The sequence below is a fragment of the Gorilla gorilla genome, chromosome 2 (genome assembly GCF_029281585.2).
Source record: "Gorilla gorilla gorilla isolate KB3781 chromosome 2, NHGRI_mGorGor1-v2.1_pri, whole genome shotgun sequence".
In the NCBI taxonomy this organism is placed as follows: Eukaryota; Metazoa; Chordata; class Mammalia; order Primates; family Hominidae; genus Gorilla; species Gorilla gorilla.
The window spans coordinates 54,390,313-54,415,047 of NC_086017.1; the positions used below are offsets into that span (position 1 = coordinate 54,390,313).

Sequence of the window (24,735 nt, forward strand, 5' to 3'; positions counted from 1 at the left end):
TCTTGTCTTACTGCACTAGCTAGGACTTCCAGTACTATGCTGAAAAGCACTGGTGAGAGGTGACATCCCTATCTTGTTCCTGTTCTTAGCAGAAAGGCTTCTAGGTTCTCATCAAGTATAATGTTAGCTGTAGGTTTTTTGTAGATGTTCTCTATCGAGTTGAGAAAGTTACTCTCTATTCCTAGTTTGCTGAGAATCCCTGCCACTTTGATACAGCACTTCACAAGATCACTGGGAGAACCTGGGCTAGGAGGATAATCAGGCCTCCCTAGAGGATGGTGCTCAGCCAGTGACCCAAGTGCCCGGAACAAGGCAATTGAAATTGAAGAATTCAACAAATGAGTCTAAAGGGGACTGCAGGTATAGAGCAGATAACTATCCTGCCTGAGCATAGATCTTCTGTAGCTCAGTTTCTACTTTCTCTGAATTAATATACACAGAACAATAGGTTTTAGCAATAGCATGATTCCACTAGCAGATAATCAAAAGCTGTTTAATTGTCCATTACCACCTTGCTAGCTAGTTTAGTGAGCCTCACTGGTCTTGGATAGCTTGGGCAGCAGCATTAGTTATTTCTACCATGGTTAAGGACAGGTTGTGCACTATTTTTTCAAGAGTCTATATACTGATGCCTGGTATTAGAATGTGAACTGGGCCAGGCATGGTGGCTCATGCCTGTAATCCCAGCAATTTGGGAGGCTGAAGTGGATCACCTGACGTCAGGAGTTTGAGACCAGCCTGCCCAACATTGCGAAACCTGTCTCTACTAAAAATACAAAAAATTAGCCAGGTGTGGTGCCACGCACCACACTCGTGATCCCAGCTACTCGGGAGTCTGAGACAGGAGAATCGCTTGAACCTGGGAGGCGGAGGTTGCAGTAAGATGAGATCGCACCATTGCACTCCAGCCTGGGCAACAAGAGCAAAACTCTGTCTCAGAAAAAAAAGAATGGCTGGGCGCGGTGGCTCACGCCTGTAATCCCAGCACTTTGGGAGGCCAAGGCGGGCAGATCACCTGAGGTCAGGAGTTTGAGACCAGCCTGACCAACATGGAGAAACCCCGTCTCTACTAAAAATACAAAATTAGCCAGGCGTGGTAGCACATGCCTGTAATCCCAGTTACTAGGGAGGCTGAGGCAGGAGAATCGCTTGAACCTGGGAGGTGGAAGTTGCGGTGAGCCAAGATCACGCCATTGCACTCCAGCCTGGGCAATAAAAGTGAAACTCCATTTCAAAAAAAAAAAAAGAATGTGAACTGCAGAATTAAACCAGCTGTTGGTTTGTTCTCCTGGGAGAGTGCTACAAGTCATTCTGTGGCAGGTTAGCGGAGCAGGTCCCTTCTAGCTCTCTGTACAGTTGTTGACATGGACAGTGGGCCCTAGGACTCCAAGGCAACAAGATCCTTCTGGAGATAGACATTGAGGCCCACAGAGGAATTCATAACCTAGAAGGGCACAAGTGACACCTGTCAGACATTTGTTGTTATAGTCCTGGTCAGTCCATTTATATACAGTCTCAGCCTGTTTTTGCCCCATAGTTGCAGGGTGAGAAAAACTACATGTGGTACATCCACATCTGAAGTGCCAATAGAAGTCAGTAATGCCCACGCCAATATGGGAGTCCTTTTGTCATATCATAATATTAAAGCAGGATACTCTAGCGTATGCCTGCATGCGGACTTGTTTCAAGGGAGTCACTCAGCAGTTTGAGCCACTGATAGCTTAGAATGTGAACTGGGCCAGGCGTGATAGCTTGAGGAAAGTCCGAGACACTGGGTAACAGCCAGGCCATTACAATGGAATTATAGGATAGGAGAGACTTCAGTAACTCCAGCATTGTTTGCTTGCCTCCTTCTCACCACAGCTGTACTGCTTCTTATCCAGATGTTGTCATGCCAGGCATGACAGAGTCTTCTGTGAGACTGAGCAAGGTAAAAATTGATGATCCCACATGCCCCACCCCATGAAACTCCCCAGCCAGATGCTCTTGTCCAGTGGCATGGGGCGAGTATTCTGATTTCTGAGGCTGTAACTTATGCAGGGATCCATCACGCCTGTTACTTGACCTAAACCTTCAGCCTTGGTCATCCAACCTGGGGAGAGAGATCACATTCTGAAGAAATTTGGCATATCTTATAATATTGCCCACTTTGGGATCAGAAGTCCTGGTTACAACTGGAGGAATATTAGTTCCTCAATATTCTGTCAATGCTTTCCCTGTCCCCATGGGGTCCCACAAGAGAGAAATGCCCAAAAGTACCATTGCCTCCAGATTTAAATCAGGAGGCTCACTGGTGGCTCTAGTGGGTAGTGATTTCCAGCAGGAAGAAAGAAGAAAAAGAATGCCTGGGAGCTGGACGTGGTGGCTCACGCCTGTAATCTCAGCACTTTGGGAGGCTGAGGTGGGCGAATCACCTGAGGTCAGGAGTTCGAGACCAGCCTGGCCAACATGGCGAAACCCCGTCTCTACTAAAAATACAAAAATTAGTCAGGCATGGTGGGAAGCGCCTGTAATCCCAGCTACTCCGGAAGCTGAGGCAGGAGAATCGCTTGAACCCAGGAGGTGGAGTTTGCAGTGAGCCGAGATCGTGCCACTGCACTCCAGCCTGGGTGACAGAGTGAGACTCTGTCAAAAAAAAAAAAAAAAGAATGGCTGGGTATACTCAGATTGGGATTTCATAGGCTCAGCCTAATCAAGGGATTGCCTGGTCCTCCACCTGTCGCAAGTTCAGTATTTCCCAACATGCATTGCAGTGATGTGTTTCTCTTCCACTGCAGTGTCTAGTGTTCAGATGGCTTTTGTGAGGTGGGGGTACCACCCACTAAGTTGTTCTCCCTAATGGCTTTTGCATAGTTGTTGTTTGAGCCACCCATTCCATCATTTTTTTTCTTCCTAATTTTTTTTTCAAGTTCTACCATTCCATCACTCTATCAACCCATTCACCAGGTAATGTTAGGGAGTATAAAAGGTCCCATCATATGTCATAGGAAAATGCCTATTACTGTGTAGCTTGTGCGGCAGCAAATGTGGTGGCCTTGATTGGCTTGGAATCCTGCTAGATATCAGAATACAACAGAGGTGTTTCTCTAAAGCCATAACAGTGGTTTCCACATCTACATGGCATACTGGAATGGTGGTCTCATCTCCAGAACGTGTACCCATGGCAGTGAGGCTTCACCAGAATCCATGTCTGGGAGCTAGCTGTCCAATGTGGTCAATATCACACTGGCATGGGCCCTCTGTCCAGATGATGTGTCCCAGTTCACCACAATGTACGGCCTGGGCTAAAGGCAGGCCTCACATTACTGTACTGGATCTTTGGCTTCCATCTCTTTTAGGGCAAGTCCTCGTGATGTGGCCCGTTCTTGCATCTGAGGTGGACTTCCATGTCCCATTCTGTGGTAGATCCCATGGATAATTTTGGCCATTTTCTGAGCACATACTAGATCAGCTTGTGAGTTCATGTTCTCTTTTGAATGGTCCTATGCCATAAGTGACAAGTAGGTCTCTTTCCTAATTCACAAACTGCTGTCATAGTCCTTGTCTCTACATAGAGGAGCCCTTAATGGTCCAATCATTAATCTGCCAGTCACTGGACATACGGCTAGTCCATTTGTAATGGCCCATAAGTCTGTAAATGTGTAGCAGAGAATTGCTGTTATATTTTCCTGAACAGCCATCACCACAGCACAGAGTTCACCCAGAGTACTGGGCAGAGTATCCTTGTCTGGTCTCAGTCAAAAGATGACTATCCTTAGGATGTGTCTTAGTCTACTTGTGCTGCTATAGCAGAATGCCTGAGACTGGGTAATTTTATAAATAGAAATTTAATTTCTCACAATTCTGGAGGTGGGAAGTCCAAAATCAAAGTCCCCATTTCCACAGTGGTGCCTTGAACATTGCACTCTCCAGAGGGAAAGAGCACACTGTTCCTCACATGGCACAACAGCAGAGGAAAGCAAACCCACTCTCATAAGCCCTTTTTATAGGGACATTAATCCATTCCTGAGGGTAAGCCTTCATGACCTAAACACCTCCCTTAGGCCCCATCTCCCAACACTGTTGTATTGGGGATTTTTTGTTTTTTAGATACAAGGTCTTGTTATGTTTCCCAAGCTGGTCTTGAACTCCTGAGCTCAAGCAGTTCTCCCACCTCAGCTTCCTGAGTGGCTGGGACTACAAGCATGCAGCACTGCACCCAGCTGGGGATTAAGTTTTAACATTTTGGAGGCGACAAAACCATTCAATCCATAGCAAGATGGACGGCTACAGCAGACCATTAGAGTTTATCAGCTTTGAGTTTCACAGCTCCCTCAGTGAGCCAACTCATACCATCAGCTGGAACATCTTTGAACCATGGGCTGCACCTAGCTAAGGGAACATTCCCTATGGGCTGTTCGGCGTCCTCTGGCAAGACAGTTACTTCATGGAGTTGGCAGATCCCCTGGGATCCCAATCAGGCTCCATCTTATATGTAACATTTCCATTTAATGATGGTACTTGGCTGAACCTGTCGTGTTCTATTAGGATTAGTGAGCACTGTGAAAAAAATAAAATCAGATAAAGAAAAATTTAAAAGTTTATTGTTCAAACAAGAAGTACAGACCACAATCTAGAAGACTCAAATCAAGTGGTAAGAAATTAATCTTACAGCAGTTACAACACAGTTTATAATGCATAAAGGGGGGGAATATTTTGACCTTTTTTATAATTGGCTGTTATACATTCTTTTTAGGGCAAGTTGAGCTGTTTAAGCTTGTTGGTCTATAGCTGATTGGTTTAATTTCAGTGAATCATGCTGGCAAGGATGTAAAGCTTACATTTTGCATTTCATTTATGATCAGAAACAGTATTTCAGGAAAATCAGAATTATTTGTTTTGGTTACACGGTTGCGGGTAGTCAGCCTTAGGGTATTTCTAAACTGGGGCTTCCATTTTTATTTTTCGTTAATAATACCTGCATGAGACGGACAGCTCAGGTCTTAAGGTCACATACAGTGCTTCAGTGGTCAAGTGTTCTGTTTCCATTAGAGTCCAATAGCAGGCTAGTAGCTGCCATTCAAAGGGAATGTATATGGCAACCATCTTGGGTAATTTATATGTCCAAAACCCAACGGCCTGGTGCATCCTGATAGCAGTCTCTTGTTGCCACAGTATCCAATCTGTATGGGTAGGAGTCAATGAGACCTATAGTTCCATGGGCCTACATTAATGTCAGGCCCATGTTAATGCATAGTAGGCCTCTAGAGTCTGCTGTTGTTGAGGGCCCCATTCAGAGGTGGCTGTGTTGTGGGTAATTTTAACTAAAGGAGGCAAAATAATACTCAGATGTGATATATGTTATCTCCAATAGACAAACAGGCATACCAGCTATTGAGCTTCTTTTAGGTGGGGGCTGCCAAGGACAATTTTTGACTTTATCGGGAATATTCCTCTAATTACTGGACCAGGTAGCTCCAGGGACTGCACTTGTTGGGCAAGTCCTGGGATCTTATCAGGGCTGACAACTCAACCTGCATGTGTTATATTATCTATGACCTTATGTATGGAGTGGTCAACTTGTTTCATAGGCTGGCAATGAGCACGTTATTAATATAGTGGATGACAAGTACTTTTCAAAGTAACTGGACATGTTGCAGGTCAGGGGGAATGGAAGTATTGCTATGGACTGAACTGTGCCCCCAAAATTCATATGTTGAAGCCCTTAGCTCTGACATGATTGTATCTGAAGTCCAAAGCCAGGGATGAGGAAGGCTGTGAATGTCCATTGTTCCATACAAGAATGACTCTTCTCTTAGCTATTCAGAGATCATGAGGGATACTGCCCCAGTTTCCACAGGCCAGATGGTCTCCAACAAAAGCCACGGGGGAGTCACCCCTGCCTGGCAGATCTATCGGGTCAGGACCACCGCCCAGGGGGTCCTGGAGAGGACAGTATAGGACCAAAGAGGATTATTCATGAGCCTAAGATCTCATGAAACGTGCCTTGCTAAGTTTTAGACTTGCATAGGACCATCATCCCCCTGCTCCCCCATCCTTTTTTATTTTTTATTGAGATAGGGTTTCACTCTGTCATCCAGGCTGGAGTGCAGTACAATCACAACTCACTGTAGCCTCGAACTACCACACTCAAGCCACCATGCCCGACTAATTATTTTTATTATTTTTGTAGAAATAACGTCTCCCTATGTTGCCCAGGCTGGTCTCGAACTCCTGGACTCAAGCAATCCTCCCACCTCAGCCTCCCAAAGTGCTAGGATTAAAGGCATGAGCCATCACACCCAGCCTCATCATCCCTTTCTTCCTTCCAATTTCTCACTTTTGGAATTGGAATACCTAATCCTGCCTATCCCATCACTGTATTTTGGAAGCACATAACTTGTCTGGTTTCATAGGTTCACAGCTGGAGGGGAATTTTGCCTCAGGATAAACTAAACCTTGGGTCTCACCCATATCTGATTTAGATATTTTTGAGACAAAGTCTCACTGTCGCCCAGGCTGGAGTGCAATGGCGCGATCTTGGCTCACTGCAACCTCTGTCTCTTGGGTTCAAGCGATTCTCTCGCCTCAGCCTCCCCGTGTAGCTGGGATTACAGGTGCACACCATCACGCCCAGCTAATTTTTGTATTTTTAGTAGAGATGGGGTTTCACCATGTTGGTCAGGCTGGTCTCGAACTCCTGACGTAGTGATCCACCCGCCTCGGCCTCCCAAAGTGCTGGGATTACAGGCGTGAGCCACCATGCCCGGCCTTTATTTAGATATTTAGATATTTAGATGAGACTTCGGACTTTAAATGTTAGTTGATACTAGAATGAGTTAAAACTCTGGAGGCTGTTAGGATGGAATGAACTTATTTTGTATGTAAGGATATGAATAGAGTGGCTAAGAGTGGAATGTTATAGAATGAATATTTATGTTGAAGCCCTAACCCCAAATGTTATATTTGGGGGTGGGGGGCCTTTGGAAAATAACTAGGATTGGAGTAGGTCATGAGAATGGGGCCGTCACTCTCACTAATGCCCTTAAAAGACTTGGAAGAGGCACCAGTGCTCTTGCTCTCTGAAATTTGAGGACACAGGAAAAAGGGGGCCATCTGCAAACCAGGAAGAGAGCCCTCACCAGCACTCAACCATTCTGGCATCTTGATGTTGAATTATGAAGCCTACAGAAATGTGAGGAATAAATGTCTGTTGTTTAAGCCATCCTTTATGGTATTTTGTTATAATAGCTCAAACTGACTAAAACAGTTGCTAAAGATATATCCCTCCCAATCCCCTCACCCAAAGAACCAGGCCCAGTTACTTTTAGCAAGCCTTTAAGGAACAATTCCCTTGTTATACAAACTCTCCATAGCAATAAGATAAACAAAATTTTTTCCAAATTCTTTTGCAAAGCTAGCAAAGCATTACCAAATTGAATCTACTTCTGTACTTAATAAAAACTCACTATGAACAAATAGATTTTACTTGAAAAGTACAAGGAAATTGCAAATATTTGCAAACTTGTCAAGAAAATGAATTACAAAAAGAAAAAACCATAACTCATAAAATTACGATGGAGTTTTTAAACTTGATATAATATAGCAACCAATCCTAATAAAAACTTTTTAAGTATAGGCCAGGCATGGTGGCTCACACCTGTATTCCCAGCACTTAGAGAAGCTGAGGCAGGGTGATCGCTTGAGGCCAGGACCGCAAGACCAGCCTGAGCAAAATAGTGAAACCCCATGTTTACAAAAAATAAAAATAAAAACTTAGTCGGGCATGGTGGCACATGCCTGTATTCCTAACTATAGGGGAGGTTGAGGCAGGAGCATCTCTTGAGCCCAGGAATTCAAGGCTGAGGTGACCTATGGTCACATCACTACACTCCAGCCTGAGCAACAGAGGGAGACCTTGTCAAAAAAAAAACAGAAAACAAAACTGTAAGTATAATAATAATTGGGAAACTGTGCACTGTGTGCCCAGCATTGTTACAATAATGTATTCCTCACAACCCTATGAGGTAGCTCCATTTTATAGATGGAGGAATAAGATACAAGGAAGGTAAGTGATTTGCCCAGGATCACACACCTAACAAAGTGGTGGACTCAGGATTTGAACCTAGGGCACTGGGAACAAAAATCTGTGCTCTTAACCACTAAACTACACTGCTTCTTCTAGAAATAAGATTAGAAGGAGACTTCCTAAATCCAACAGAACATCAGAATCCAACAATGAACACGATATGAAACTGCAGAATACTAAAAACATTCCCCCAAGAGTTAAGAGAAAGACATCTACTGTTCCATGTTTTCTGAAGTTCTTGCTAATGCACAACATAAGTAACATCAAATTAAAAGACAAATAAATCATTATTTATTCTAAACCTAGAAAAGCTAGGAAATGAATCTAACAAATTATTAAACCTAAAAATAATTTATCAACATAATTGGATCCAGATAAAATTTGTTTAAATCAATAATTAAAGTTTATACTAGCAGTGACCAATAGAAATTGAAGTATGGCTTTCAAATGCAGCCAGTTTTCCTCCATCCAAGAGCCTGAGGCTTTTTCAGGATTCACTTGTACTGAGCACCCACACCAGACTGGTGGTAGTGAGTTAATATAGTTAGGAAATGGTGCACATTCCCACACTCTGGAGGCTTAGTATGGTAGGGGATGAGCAGACAAGAACCAGAAGGTAAAACTGCAGCTTCCAACAGGCAGGATGGTTCTTCTGCAGACATGACTGGCAATGTCCAACTCAGGGCGGGGAACCAGAAATGTCCAACTCATGTGCTCATATAGTGTGGGGCTCTTCCCTGAAATCTGGGGGCTCCCAAAATAAGACAGTTAAAGAGGAAAAAGTCCTATCTGCATATCTTTTAAAAGAAAATGGAAAAAAATACAAAAAAACAAGCTGAAAACATTTAAAATACATATTCACAAATGGTAAAATTCCAGCCATGTCATGAGCTCCAGTTTGTTGTTTTGTTGTTGTTGTTGAGACAGAGTCTCGCTCTGTTGCCCAGGCTGCAGTACAGTGGTGTGATCTTGGCTCACTGCAATCTCTGCCCTCCAGGTTCAAGTGATTCTCTTGCCTCAGACTCCTGAATAGCTGGGATTACAGGTGTGCACCACCACACCCAGCTAATTTTTGTATTTTTAGTAGAGACGGGGTTTTACAATGTTGGCCAGGCTGGTCTCAAACTCCTGGACTCAAGTGATCTGACTGCCTCAGCCTCCCAAAGTGCTGGGATTACAGGCATGAGCCACTGTGCCCAGACAAGTTTAGAAATTTCAAAAGGCCCTGAAAAACTTAAGGCCCCCAGTAATCCTTTCTAACTTTGTCTGAGACATCCCCCCAACAATCACATTTAATTCTAATTTTCTTGATCCTCAACTCTCTTTCCTTTCTCCTGCATTGTCTGAAACATACACCACAGCACACAAAATCACCCCTCCAGGTTACATGACTGACATTGCCCCTCTAGCCTCCTCCTCCACCTTTGTCATACTGCGGATCCTGTCAGCCTGTTAAGAAATCTGGGGGATGGAGGCCAGGCGCGGTGGCTCATGCCTGTAATCCCAGCACTTTGGGAGGCCGAGGCAGGCAGATCACGAGGTCAGGAGATCGAGACCATCCTGGCTAACATGGTGAAACCCCATCTCTACTAAAAATACAAAAAAAATTAGCTGGGCCTGGTGGCGGCGCCTGTACTCCCAGCTACTCGGGAGGCTGAGGCAGGAGAATGGCATGAATCTGGGAGGCAGAGCTTGCAGTGAGCTGAGATCGTACCACTGCACTCCAGTCTGGGCGACAGAGCAAGACTCCGTCTCAAAAAAAAAAAAAAAAAAGTCTGGGGGATGGAAAGAGAACAGGGTGAACATTAGAGTAAAAGGTCCACCGGCACTGGGCCATTATTGCAAGGGTGGAAGGAAAGGTGGTTCAAGCTCATGGACTGACATATGACTGCAGAAGGAAAGACGGTCTGGAAGATAATTAAGGCACAGTTCTCATCTTGAAATTAAGACAGCAGTTGTAGTGAGAAAGGACTAGCTGATATGGAAAGCAGATTAGTTTGATACTACTATTTTACCAAAAACCTCATCACTCTCAATTCCAATCATCCAGGAATGCTGCTAGCTGAAACTTTCAATCATCTATATTACAGCCATGAAAGTCAAGTCTTCTTGCAGTAAATTTTGACTGTAAGGTTTTTTTTGTTTGTTGTTTTTGAGATGTAGTCTCACTCTGTCACCCAGGCTGGGGTGCAGTGGCACAATCTCAGCTCATTACAACCTCTGCCCAGGTGCAAGCGATTCTCCTGCCTCAGCCCCCCGAGTAGCTGGGATTACAGGTGCGCACCACCATACTCGGCTAATTTTTGTATTTTAGTAGAGACGGGGTTTCACCATGTTGGCCAGGCTGGTCTCGAACTCCTGACATCAAGTGATCTGCCCACCTCGGCCTCCCAAAGTGCTGGGATTACAGGCGTGAGCCACTGCGCCTGGCCGACTATAACTTATTTAGGAAGCAGGATGCAGTCAAATAGTTCAGAAATGGAGTAAGTGTGCAGCTCAAAGCATGTTATCAGTAGGATATGACTGCCCAACCCAATACCTAGATAAACAGACACTCATTCACACACAAATCCATTAGCTCTTCAAGGCTGAAGTACCAGTAGTAAGACTTCCAGGGCTACAAGTAGAAGATATCAGTGAGCCTTTATATGTGATATATTATGATGCCACTTCCTTCTTTAGAAGCTTCTAGTCCAGTGTAATGGGAGGGAGACGGGAGCCTGTGCCCACGTTTATGATGGCTCAATTTGAATTTTAAAACTTAAGAACTAGCATATTCAAACTATTATGTATATAAAGAAATAGATACCATACCTGATCTCAGAAGCTTACAAGCTGGTATGAAAGTATACACATATGAGGCTGGGTGCAGTGGCTCACACCTGTAATCCCAGCACTTTGGGAGGCCGAGGCGGGCGGATCACCTGAGGTTGGGAGTTCAAGACCAGCCTGACCAACATAGAGAAACCCCATCTCTACTAAAAATACAAAAAAAAAATTAGCCAGGCATGGTGGCACATGCCTGTAATCCCAGCTACTCGGGAGGCTGAGGCAGGAGAATCGCTTGAACCCGAGAAGCAGAGGTTGTGGTGAGCCGAGATTGCACCATTGCACTCTAGCCTGGGCAACAAGAGGCAGACTGAGACTCTGTCTCAAAAAAAAAAAAAAAAAAAAAAAAGTATACACATACACAACTATATATGTGTATACTTTGTACATATGTGATACGCATATCACCTTGTAAGTTAAGAACAATTTACAAAAACATTTAACAGTTACACATCGTAGCACCAGCTAATTTAAAGCATTAAGGCCAAATCAATAGAGGTATAAAAGAAACAAAAAACTATTTGAAGAAGAAAGTCTTTCAGAAATGGCATAAATCTTGAACATTGTGAAGGAAGTGATTAGCAAACAGGAAGAAAAAGTTTTCTAGCTAGAAAACACAAAAATGATGAGAGGATGTAGCTTACAGCACAAATTTTTAAAGTAGCTGTGGAAGGAGATAGCCAAGGAGCAGGGAAGAATAATCTTGCAGAATGACTTAAAAAGTGACTTTACGTAAATGGTTCAGTGGAGGAACTGCAATAGAATAAAGGTAATATAGCTGCTGTTCTTGAGAAATGCAGAATCTGATTATGGAATGCATACTAACAAGATAGAGTTTTAAACAGTTTTTTAAGAGAAAGAAGGAAACCTACAAGTTAATGGCAGATGTAATCCCCAATTTCCTACTAAGTAAGGATCAGACTAAGTTGCACCTACTCTCCCACCTTAGTGACCCAAGGAAAAGCAAGTAGGTATGGTCTCCACTGTGATTAGTGGTCTCCAAGGAGACCATGATGAACATCCTTCTTATAAAGACAGCTTAACTCAAAGGTCTTTGCTGTCTGTCTCAGAAAACCATACCTTAAGAAGATGACCGAGCCAGACCTGAGGGCTTCTCTCCAGCATGAGTTCGCTGGTGGTGATTAAAAGTGGAACGCTGACTAAAGGCTTTCCCACACTCAATACATTCATAAGGTTTTTCTCCAGTGTGGACTCTCTGGTGCACAGTAAGCTGTGAGCTGTCACTAAAGGCTTTCCCACAGCTATTGCATTTATAGGGTTTTTCCCCAGTATGGGTTCTCTGATGTACCATAAGACTAGAATTATAACTGAAGACCTTCCCACACTCATTACATTCATAGGGTTTCTCACCAGTGTGAATTCTCTGGTGTATAATGAGGTATGAGTTTTGATTGAAGGATTTTCCACACTCATTGCATTTATAGGGCTTTTCACTTGTGTGAAGCCTCTGGTGCCGAATAAGACATTTACTCAGACCGAATGCCTTACTACACTCACTACACTTAAATGGTTTTTCTCCAGTATGAATTCGCTCATGTTCAACAAGTTGAGAGATCTGATTGAAGGCTTTCCCACATTCACTACATTTGTATGGCTTTTCCCCAGTGTGGAGGCTCTGATGTCGAATAAGACATTTACTCCGACTGAAGGCTTTGCCACATTCATTACATTTATAAGGCTTCTCCCCAGTGTGGGTTCTCTGATGGTCAATGAGATTTCTATTGGAACAGAATGCTCTCCCACATTCATTACACTTATAAGGTTTCTTACCAGTGTGCAGAACCTGATGTCGAACAAGATTTTTACTCCGACTAAAGGCTGCCCCACACTCCTTACATTCATAAGGTTTCTCCCCAGTATGGGTTCTCTGGTGGTCGAAGAGTTTGGAGCTCTGATTAAAAGCTTTTGCACATTCATTACATTTATAGGGTTTCTCCCCATTATGGAGTCTCTGGTGTTGAATGAGATGGGAGCTGTGCCTATAGGCCTTTCCACACTCACTGCATTCATAGGGTTTTTCCCCTGTGTGGGTTCTGAGATGAACAATGAGCTGGGAGGTTTGCCTGAAGGTCTTTCCACACTCATTACACTCATAGGGTTTCTCTCCAGTGTGGATTCTCCGATGACCAATGAGGTGCGAACTCCAATAAAAAGCTTTGCCACATTCATCACATCGATAGGATTTCTGTCCCTTTAAAACTCCTTCATGTTCAACAGGACTGGAAGACAGATGTGGATGTTCCCCAACTTCCTTATATTCCTCATATCTGTCTTTTGTGGACTTTTTCTTATCCTCATCTATTATTTCCAAGAAATCACTTTCTAGTCTGCTCCCTTCTTCATTTGAGGGTTGTCCTTCTAACTCTTTGAAGGTATCCTCACAAACATCTCCAGTCTCTGTTCCCCCAGGAACCACCCCAAAGAGTCCCCCTGATGTGCTATTAGATGACTCTGATCCTTTAAAAATTTTCTGCTTCGGAGTCAGCTCTGAACTCTCCATCATGTTCCTACCTGCTGCCAAAAAAAATAAGACAACTTTTACTCATTTCTTTTCCTGTTGAAGAAACAGAATCATAAAGAGCTAATGTACCTGAAAAAAAGTCACATTATGGTTAACAAATGAGATGACACATTGAGAACAAGAGCAAAATGCTCAATTGTATCTTAGGGATAGAAAAACAAGGAAGAAGAAGATGGTCAGTGGAGGAGGGTGGAAAAAAGATATTGAGCCAGCATAGCCAAGTCAGAAGGGTCATTGGAAAGCAAGAGACTGGATTGCAAAGCATGCTGTGATCTTATAAAAGTCACTCTCACACTATGTCTCTTTAGCAAAATGGTAAACTTTGAGTTCCCTTCCAACCATGACATTATATGGTTCCATGGTTCTCAGAAAAGATGTTGGGAGAGGGAAGGCTGGCAAATACCTCAAGTCAAATACAAGAAAGAGACAAGGAAAAGATGGGAATGAGTTGAGAAATTTCTACTATGAGTGTATGATTAGGAAAGCATACAAAAAGGAGAGATGTTGTATGACAGGACAGTAACAAGATTTGGAGAAGCTATCAGTTGAGAAAAGCTGGACAGCAGTATTGAAGAAGACAGCAGAGTTCTAAAAGTGGGGATGCCACTGGCCCTCAGAGCACTGGCCTGGTAGGAGCCAGTTGTACACTCCCAGAAAAGATAACAGGGACATCAATCATTTGAAATATAAATTAAAATGCCTTTGATTATCTAGAATATAAAGGAAATGATCAGGTAAATATTTGCCTTTTGGAATTCTGAATATAAAATCTGGGAGAAGGCAGAGTAATCATGGCCATGGAAAAACACCAAAATGTGGGTTCCTTTCAATCACATCTGAATTGGGGCTACAGCCATCATGTCAGTTAGCCTATGGAAAGTTTAAGATGTCTGGGTGAAAGATTCCTAAGCCCACCCTTTCCAGAGTTGGCTACTGCCCTATATGCATCAATCACAGCACCTGCGCTGCCAAGAAACCCTTCCAGGAAACTGCACTGCCCCAGTCTTTGCAGAGAGGAACACTTAGGCAACTATGCTCTGTGGCAAGTGATCCTGAACATCATCCCATGATGGACTGCAAGTGATTGGACCAGTACCAGGTACCAGACCCAAGGGCAGCTTATCTGTAGGTTAGTCTTCAGCCTCTGCCATGGCCTGGGCCAAAGCTCTGCCCAACCGAGATGATGAGTAATGGCTATAGCAATGCGAATCTGTCTCTAAGGAAATTTGGAACTGGAAGTAGGGCAAAATTACGAGTGGTAATGGAATCTGAAGTGATACATGGAGAGAAGCCAAGCCATTAGGAGACACAGCAAGCAACAAATATAAGGGAACAGGAAGTACAATTAGGAAAGAGCTACGGAAAGGACAAAAGATTCACAGTGAAGAAAATGGGCAGCAGGAGGAGTACAAGCAGAGAGAAAACAGATACACTGCAAGCAGCTGCATTACATTCACACCAGAACACAGGCATCAACATGCATTTGCTTTTGCTGTTCAGGCTCCCAGGCTGCCCTGAGTCAAGGCCCTACTTCCCACAGTCTGGTCTAGCGATCAGTTTCTTCTGGGTTCTCATTCCTTTAAGGCTATTACTCACAGCTCCTTACTTACAATAACTTGAGTGGCTCTCTATTCCTTACAACTAAAAAAACCCTACCTAAACCACCTTATGTCAATCAATAATGAGGTGAAGAGAATGCTGATCATTGTTCAAGCTGAGTGCAGAGAGGGTCCCTATTCAAGAGGACCCAGGCAGCTCCATACACACTGACTCTTATTCACTCTAGCTTATCTCCGTTTGGAAATTTTCGTAGTAAAAAGTTTAAAAAGAAAAGGAATATAAAAAAGAGGATGGCAGCATGCAGACTCTAAGTGACTAGGAAACAGAATCATTACCCAAGGAGGCCATGCTATAGTGATTTTCTGGCATCATGTTCCAGTGCAGGGCTCTCTGACTGAGTGCGAGACCTTTCCATTTCTTCTGAGTATAGTCCTCAGACAGGTCCTCATACGCCACAGTATCCTGGAATGACAAGCTCCGATTGCTCAGGAACATTCACACCCTGAAGGGCAGAGTCATCAAGGGTACAGAGGGCACAGGGTATGGCCTCTTCGTGGGCAAAAGTATGGGAGAGAGGAGCTGAGATGACACCTCGAAAAGGACAAGTCCAGGGCAAGATAGAGTCCATTACCTCCAGGGGAAGCAATGAGGCAGGAGAGCCACAGGAATAGTCTTAGATGGGGCAGAGTCCTGGGGGTGAGACCTCTAGCCATTCTTGGACCAGACTCATGGGGACGTGGTAAAAACACAAAGAACCAAGCTCACCTGGGGCCTGACCATCCGAAGTACAGTTGCCCCTGCTTGGTCTCCTGAGTTCCCCACTTGAGGAAGGGTAGGAACTGGAGAAGCACATTGAGCTGAGGGAGGAAAGAAAGCTATGAGTGGGACAAGCCCTGCTTCCGGCTCCCATAAGATCTATATTCCCAATAAGTGGATTCAAGAGAACCCAGGCACCTCCACACACATTGACTCTTAACCTCTTCCATAAGGCATTATCCCAAGAGTGGTGTGAATTTTCCCTGGAGGGTACAGTACAAGGTCCCGGATCAAGCTGAGAACTGGGTGTTCCTCCAAGCCCTCACTCTCTTCAACCTTTTTCAAGGAAGCTATTCTGGCCACTCTCTCTCCCATGGCTTCCCTAGCACCAGCCAGCCCTGATTTTCCCCTCACAGCTGTGGTTCCTGATTTTCCCCTCACAGTTGTGGTTCCTCATGCCTGCTCCTGCCCTCTCATTATGGATACTCCTTGCAACTCAGACCCTAGTGCTTCCTTGTTTTTTCTGTCAGCAATCTGACCAACTCTCATTGCTTTAATACTGCTCTCACAGTTCTTACTTCTCTCCTAGACCCCTACCACATGCCTCCTGTTGCCTATGGGACATTTCACTTGGGTGTCCTGCAACACCTCAAGTTCAGTGTCTAAAATGCATGTTCTTACTACCTTCCTCTCTGGATTTCCCAAGTTATGTCAATGAATTCACACACTGGCCAAAACATTTTAATTCCTCTCTTTTCTTCAAACACAAGTCCCATGGATACTCCCAAAACTTATCTACAGGTTCAACACAATCCCTATCAGATTCCCAGGGGGCATCTTTTTAGAAGTCGAAAGCTGATCCTAAAATTTATGTGGAAACTCAAGAGAACCATACAGTCACAATTCTTCTTGAAAAAGAGGAATAAAGTTGAAGGACTCAAACTTCTCAATTTCAAAACTTCCTACAGAACAACAGTCTTCAATTTATTGTATTCCTGTCATAAGAACAGACATACAGTTCAATGGATTAGAATTAAGAGTCCAGAAATAAACTATATATCTTTAGTCATTATTTTACAATGGTGCCAAGATCAAAGTGGAAAGAATGATCTTTTCAATGAATGGTGCTGAGACAACTGGATATGCACCTGCAAAATAATGAAGATGGTGCTCTACCTCACTCCATCTATAAAAATAACTTCTAAAAAATCAAAGACCTACATGTAAGAACTAAAACTTGCCGGGTGCAGTGGCTCATGCCTGTAATCCCAGCACTCTGGGAGGCCGAGGTGGGTGAATCACCTGTGGTCAGGAATTTGAGACCAGCCTGGCCAACATGGCAAAGCCCCGTCTCTATTAAAAATAGAAAAAATTAGCTGGGCGTGGTGGTGGGCTCTTGTAATCCCAGCTACTTGGGAGGCTGAAGCAGGAGAATTGCTTGAATGTGGAAGGCAGAGATTGCAGTGAGCCGAGATCGCGCCATTCAACTCCAGCCTGGGTAAGAAAGCGAGACTCTAGGTCAAAAAAAAAAAAAAAAAAAGAACTAAAACTCTAAAACTCTTACAAGAAACCTGTGTATAAGTCTTTGTGACTTATACCTTTATGACAACGGATTTGTAAACACCAAAATCATATTAAAACAAGGAAAAAATAATAAAAAATAAATAAATTGGACTTTACCAAAAGGAAAACCTCTTGTGCATAAAAGAAAAGAAGAAAGTGAAAAGGCATTCACAGACTGGAAGAAAACACTGGCAAATCATGTATCTGATAAAGACTTGTATCTGGAATATATAAACAATATATTTATATTCTTTTATATATATATATATATTTATTTATTTATTTTTTATTTTTTATTTTTTTGAGACGGAGTCTTGCTTTGTCGCCCAGGCTGGAGTGCAGTGGCGCGATCTCGGCTCACTGCAAGCTCCACCTCCCGGGTTCACGCCATTCTCCTGCCTCAGCCTCCCGAGTAGCTGGGACCACAGGCGCCCACCACCACGCCCGGCTAATTTTTTGCATTTTTAGTAGAGACGGGGTTTCACCGTGTTAGCCAGGATGGTCTCGATCTCCTGACCTCGTGATCCGCCCGCCTCGGCCTCCCAAAGTGCTGGGATTACAGGCGTGAGCCACCGCGCCTAGCCTATATTTATATTCTTTATATAGAGAGAATATATATTTATATTCTTTATATATTACAACTCAATAATAAAAAGAAAAAAATAACAAATTTTAAAATAGGGCCAGGGCACAGTGGTTCACGCCTATAATCCCAGCACTTTGGGAGGCTGAGGCAGGCAGATCACCCGAGGTCAGGAGTTTGAGACCAGCCAGGCCAACATGGCGAAACCTCGTCTCTACTAAAAACACAAAAATTAGCTGGGCATGGTGGCAGGCACCTGTAATCCCAGCTACTCAGGAGGCTGAGGCAGTAGAATTACTTGAACCCAGGAGGCAGAGGTTGCAGGGAGCTGAGATTGCGCCACTACACTCCAGCCTGAGTGACAGAATGAGACTCCATCTCAAAAATAAAAATGAAAATGGCCAAAGGGTCTGAATTGACATTTCTCCAAAGAAAATATTAAAATGTCTAATAAGTACACAGGATAGTCATCAGGGAATGCAGATTAACCGAACAATAAGATAGTACTTCACACCCAGTAAGGTGGCTAGAACAAAAATCCGATAATAACAAGCAATCATGGGAGGCCAAGGTGAGTGGATTGCTTGAGTCCAGGAAGGAGTTCAAGGCCAGCCTGGGCAACATGGCAAAATCCTCTCTTTACAAAAAATACAAAAAATTAACTGGGCCTGGTGGCACGCACCTGTGGTCCCAGCTACCCAGGAGGCTGATGTGGGAAGATGGCCTGGGCCTGGAAGGTCGAGGCTACAGTAAGCCAAGATCACACCACTGCATTCCAGCCTGGGGGACAGAGCAAGACTCTGTCTCAAAAAAATAAATAAAAAATCAGTGAGAATGTGGAGATACTGAAACTTTATCCACTGCTGGTGGAAATGTAAATTGATGCATACACTTATGAAAACAGTCTGACAGTTCCTCACGAATTTAAACATACATTTACTAATTGACCTAGCAATTCTACTCCTATATATATACACCCAAGATAAAAGAAAATAGATGTCCATACAAAAACTCATACACAAATGTTCATAGTAGCATTATACATAATAGTAAAAAGGAAGAAACAATCCAAGTATTCATCTAGCTTTTCATATTTATTGGCATAAAGCTATTTACAGTATTGGTATTCTCTTAAAATTAAATAACCATATCTTCTTTTTGTGCACACCCTTTGCAATTAAAAATAGGAACAATCAAACATTGTAATCCTAGACAATGTAATTAGACCAGAAAAAAAAAATGCAGAATATAGACAAGAAAGATGCAAAGCAAATATACGCATGAATGATATGAAACATCACCTAAAAAATTAAACAGAATGAACCAAAAAAACAGAATGTCATAAGACATTCAGGAGATTGAATATATAATCATATATACTCAATAACTTTCCAACACAATAGCAACCAATCAGAAAACGAATTAATACAATAGCAACAAAAATATAAAGTACTCAGAAATAAAGCCAATAAAAAATGTACAAGACCTTAGTGGATAAATAGAAAACCCTGCCTAAAGACATAACAGATATAAATACATTTTGTATGGGAAAACACTCCTTCAAGATGTCAGTTTTTTCTAAATTAACATGCAAAGTCAACAAAATCCCAGCCAACCACAATGTAATTTTTCATAGAGCTTGATAAGCATACTCTAAAATTCAAATGAATGAGTAAAATAATAGTTAAGAAAACTTTTTAGATGTGGAAAGTTTTGTTCTACCAGACAATAAGGCTTAATATAAAGCTGTAGTACTTAAAACAGCATATATTACTGAAGAAATATAAATATGCAAACCGTAGATAAAAGGAAAAGTACAGAATCCTGACACAGGCTTATACACATATGTAAGTTTTGTTTTTTTGTTTCTATGGAGATGGAGTCTTGCTCTGTTGCCCAGTCTGGAGTGCAGTGGTGAAATCTCTGCTCACTGCAACCTCCGTCTCCTGGATTCAAGTGATTCTCCAGCCTCAGCCTTCCAAGAAGCTGGGATTACAGGCATGCACCACTATGCCCAGCCAATTTTGTAAGTTTGATGTATGACAGAGATAATGTCACCACAGTGTTACCTAAAAAAAAAAAAAAAATGGGGTTCATTCACCTGGCGAGTAACAAACGACTGTTTGTGAGAATGCAAGTTTGGATCAATAGGAGTTTTATTACTTGGTGTAAGTAAGGAGGACACTGGGAGTATTTTCCAAAGCAGCATCTCTCCAAGGGAAAGTAATAGGAGAATTTTATGGAGCAATGGAGAGGCGAGAGGCTACATCATCCCATGTATAGGAGGGGTCCCAGTGGTACAGACGCAGTGAGTCATTATGCCAGCACATACGTCATGTGTTATGGTAATGAAGCTATAGCTACTCCCCAGGTGGAGACTTTAGCATGGTAATGAGAAAAGTTCACTCAGGTTCATCTATAAGTTGCTGGGGTCTGTCAGGAGCTGGGTTTTTTTTTCGTTTTTTGTTTTTTTTTTTGAGACAGAGTCTCACTATGTCGCCCAGGCTGGAGTGCAGTGGCGCGATCTCAGCTCACTGCAAGCTCTGCCTCCCAGGTTCACACCATTCTCCTGCCTCAGCCTCCTGAGTAGCTGGGACTACAGGCACCTGCCACCACGCCCAGCTAATTTTTTTGTATTTTTAGTAGAGACAGGGTTTCACTGTGTTAGCGAGGATGGTCTCAATCTCCTGACCTTGTGATCCACCTGCCTCAGCCTCCCAAAGTGCTGGGATTACAGGCGTGAGCCACCACGCCCGGCCTGGGGCTGGTTTTAACTAACTAGGTGACTGCAATCCACACAGGGTTTAGGAAGAAACAGGCTGCAGGGCAGAAGGCTGTAAAACTGACTGATTGCTCAAGTTGATTAAATTCCTACGATCCCTGGAGGCCCTCTCTGTCTACTTACAGCAGCAAGACCTTCTTTTAAAAAGAGCCCCAGAACCTGTAAAATTAACCTGTGCCAGCAGCTGTGCTTGCTTAGAGAGACAAAGGCTAAATATCAGTAACCACAAAGGAGAACTTAGCTCAGTAGTGCTACCCAGACCTGAATCCTTGCTTCATTACCATATTAAAATCTCCACCTAGAAGGGAGAAATACACTTTGCTAGGCACATATAGTGCTGGGTACAAAAGAAACAATGAGACTGGCCAGGCGCGGTGGCTCATGCCTGTAATCCCAGCACTTTGGGAGGCCAAGGCAGGTGGATCACCTGAGGTCAGGAGTTCAAGACCCACCTGACCAACATGCAGAAACCCCATCTCTATTAAAAATACTAAATTAGCCAGGCATGTGGTGCATGCCTGTAATCCCAGCTATTTGGGGGGCTGAGACAGGAGAACTGCTTGAACCTGGGAGGCGGAGGTTGCAGTGAGCCAAGATCAAGCCATTGCACTCCAGCCTGGGCAACAAGAGCGAAACTCTATCGCAAAAGAAAAAAAAAAGAAAAAAAAAAAGAATGAGACTGAGCACACTCCAGTTCTTCCCATAGGGCCCCACCTCTTTCCAGGATCCCTGCCCCACTACATGCCCTAAGAGACCTTAAAAATCCCTCTTCACCACACCCAGAGGAGGGTACTTTGAGCATGAGCTTTTCCTTCTCCATTCCTTCATCAATAAATAAAGTTTCTGCACTGCTTAACGAAACTTGGTCTCATTTTATTGGCATGAACACCACCAGACAGGTAAAGGACCCACTGAAGTCAAACGACTCCCCTTGAGAGTTGGTAACAGTAGCATTACAAGTCAGTGGGAAAAATTAAACTAGTCAATGAATTGTGTTGGGACAATTGGCTAGGCAAATAAAAATAGTAAGTAAAATCACACAAAAAATAAACTTAAAAAACAAAGCTAAAAGGCTGGGTGCGGTGGCTCACGCCTGTAATCCCAGCTCTTTGGGAGGCCAAGGTGGGTGGATCACGAGGTCAGGAGTTCAAGACCAACCTAGCCAAGATGGTGAAATCCCATCTCTACTTTAAAAAAAAAAAAGCCAGATGCGGTGGCAGGCGCCTGTAATCTCAGATACTGGGGAGGCTGAGGCAGAGAATTGCTTGAACCCAGGAGGCAGAGGCTGCAGTGAGCCAAGATCGTGCCACTGCACTCCAGCCTGGGTGACACAGACTGAGACTCTGTCTCAAAAAAAAAAAAGCTAAAAGCTTAAAAAAAAAAAAAAAACCATAAAGACTCTAAGAACCCTGGTGTAACCAAGAATTTCTTAAGACAACAAAATGAAAAGAGTGAATATATTTGAATACATCAATATGAAAAAAATCTCTGTCCAAAAGAAAAGCAAAAGAAAAAACCACCAAACACAAACCACTAATAGATGTGGAAATGTAATAGCCAACAGGAAGGATAGTTTGAAAGTCCACAGTAAAACTAAAAAGACATATTCCTTAAGCTACAGGAATTTAACTTGTAAGAATCTGCCCTGAAAAACACTTGCACGGGTATTCAGACATTTACACAGGTATTTACTAGAATATTCTCTGTAATAACATAATACTGGATTTAACCTACTTGTCCATCAATATGGCTAAATAAAAGTAGCATTTTTATGGGATGAAATACCATACAGCACCTAAAAGGAACATACTAGATCCTTATGCATCACCATGACTGTTCCACTATTCACCAGGTGGCCAGGCTGTGCTGCCAAGATTAAAAGGCCATCCAAGGAAGGGATAGCACATGATTTGAAGTCGCTGAGGACAGATACCAACCACATCAGGCCCCAAGAGGTACAGCGTATACTTACAGCAAAAGGAGAAACAGGGAACAAGATCCAGCCTCCTGCAATGCAAAGATCCCCCACAGCCGGCAGATCCACTCCACAGCAATAGGGCTGGTGTGATGCACACACCCCACTTAGTAAGGAAGAAAGATCTCAATCCACCCTCCCCACTCCTATGGGGTGTGAAATACAGAAAGCTGAGAGAATGAATGAAGGCCACTGACTTAAGAGATTAAACATAACAAAGGAGTACACATGAAGCCTGAAACAGTGAAAGACACAAGGCATTAAATGCAGCAGCACAAGCTGTGAGGGCTCTAACTCTGCAAGGAAATGTTCCAGGCTCAAGGTCACTCTTACATTCTTAACTTGGCAATGGGCTATTAAAAAAAAAAAAAGACATTAAAAACTGTCAATTCTTCTTGTCTCCCAGTTTAGATATTCCTTCTTTCATTAATTTAACAAACACCTTCTAGGAGCACCTACTATTTCCCATACACTAAGGTAACAGCAGTTAATAAAGCAAACAAAAAGCACTGCCCTGGCAAGGGGCTTATGGGAAGATAACCAATAAACAAATACATGCTATGTTAGACGGCGACAGGTGCCAGGAAGTGAAATAAGACAAAAAGGGAGAAGTCTATGCCAGATGTTTTCAATGTCAGGAGACCTGGAGACAGATTTCCGGACGGTGGCTACTTTCACTTTTCTTCCACTTATCTAATTGTCTCTAATAAGTACGCTTTATTCGCATAATTGGGTGAAAAGATAAAGCCAGGAGAAACCGGGGATCTTCCAGATTCTCTGCCCCAGACGCCCGGAGGGCGAAGAGGTATGCCCTCGGCGCGGCCGGGCGGGATCCACGGCCAGACCCCCGCCCCGGGTGCAGCCTCCAGGCCCGGCCTCGCCTGCCACTCTCGCACGCACAGCCGCCCCCGCTCCGCACCCCGCGCCCCGCCGGGCCGCTCACCGACTCCGCCACCGAAAGACAATCATCCAAACGCCGCCACCGCAGCAGACCGTCCCGCGCCTACCTCCCAGCTTCCCCATTTGCGCACGCGCGTCGCCTCCCCGGGCCCTCCGCGGCCTCTCTAGGAAACTGGGAGGGCCAACATCTCTGCTTCTCCCTGGCCCCAGGGCCGCGGGCGGCGGGCGGCGGGCGGCGGGCGGCGGGCGGCGGGGCTTGTCCAACATCCGTCGCCTCCCTCCGCTGGACACTTGTCTTCCACGCTCTGATGCCCAGGCGCGCTCCAGACCTCTATCGGCTTTGGCGTATTATCCTACATCCCTCCCATCGGTTCTGCACGGCTGCCCTGGAGGCCTCTTTTCCTTCAGGGAAGAAAGGGATCCAAAGCTAGCGGTGAAAATAGAGCCAGCGGCCTGGCGCGGTGGCTCACGCCTGTAATCCCAGAACTTTGGGAGGCCGAGGCGGGCGGATCACGAGGTCAGGAGATCGGTGGCTAACACGGTGAAACCCCGTGTCTACTAAAAATAAAAAAAAGTAGCTGGGTGTGGTGGCGCGGCGCCTGTAATCGCAGCTACTTCGGCGGCTGAGGCAGGAGAATCGTTTGAACCTGGGAGGCGGAGGTTGCAGGGAGCCGAGATCGTGCCACTGCACTCCAGCCTGGGAGACAGAGCCAGACTCCCTCTCAAAAAACAAACAAACAAAAAAATAGGGCCAGCACATCCCCAAACATAAAACCCTTGAATGGAGAAATTCCCAAACAAGGCAATAAGCCCAGCACTGGCCGTGAGAGTTCATTATCCCTTTTTAAGTAAATGCTACAAGCCCTAGGCGCACTTTTGCAACTGTTCAAGGGTCATCAGGCTGCACATGACTGACCAAGACACTCAATTGCCCACTTTGGAGGGAGCTACAGCTTTGTGGGAAAAACAAATAATAGAAATTACACAAATACATCAATGTCAAGTGGTTACGAACACTGTGTTGAAATGTAACAGAGTTATTTAATTGACAGCGACTGATGATAATGCTTGTATTTTTTCTGGTACTTTTCTGTATACTTCCGGTAGCTCATAACACACTGGCTGCCATGCATTGATTTGAGTTGCCCAAGGAAATAGAGTCAGTAACTGGAATAGC

The 24,735-nt window shown here is 44.0% G+C and overlaps 2 protein-coding genes and 1 long non-coding RNA gene across 5 annotated transcripts in view; 1 reads left to right on the forward strand and 2 right to left on the reverse strand.

Moving 5' to 3' along the window:
- The window catches only part of ZNF445 (zinc finger protein 445), a 71,268-nt gene extending 47,585 nt beyond the window's left edge, over window positions 1-23,683 (reverse strand). The window contains exon 1 of one of the 2 annotated variants that reach the window (XM_063703730.1): window positions 23,602-23,683. The gene's annotated coding sequence lies outside the window, so the exon portion shown is untranslated. The remainder of the gene's footprint in view (window positions 1-23,601) is intronic. The other variant, XM_063703731.1, reaches the window with a different exon arrangement.
- The window catches only part of LOC109026221 (uncharacterized), a 45,293-nt gene that overhangs the window by 9,364 nt on the left and 11,194 nt on the right, over window positions 1-24,735 (forward strand). The window lies entirely within an intron of this gene.
- Window positions 4,562-23,692, reverse strand: LOC101129974 (zinc finger protein 852). 2 transcript variants are annotated; one of them, XM_063703732.1, is made up of 4 exons: window positions 23,602-23,692; window positions 15,765-15,856; window positions 15,335-15,461; window positions 4,562-13,429 (listed from the first exon to the last, which is right to left on the reverse strand). In XM_063703732.1, exons 2-4 carry the CDS (start codon window positions 15,777-15,779, stop codon window positions 11,979-11,981), a joined length of 1,593 nt encoding a protein of 530 aa, XP_063559802.1. In that variant the 5' UTR covers window positions 15,780-15,856; window positions 23,602-23,692; the 3' UTR covers window positions 4,562-11,978. The 2 variants fall into 2 exon arrangements, with proteins under 2 accessions (XP_063559802.1, XP_030865693.2); XM_031009833.3 differs by having other exon boundaries at window positions 4,562-13,432.

What these genes read in the sequence shown, in the direction of transcription:
- LOC101129974 (XM_031009833.3), bottom strand. An exon ending in CTATAGCATGGCCTCCTTGG is followed by an intron (nt 13,433 to 15,334) that starts GTAATGATTCTG and finishes TTTTTTTGGCAG; the next exon opens with CAGGTAGGAACATGATGGAG.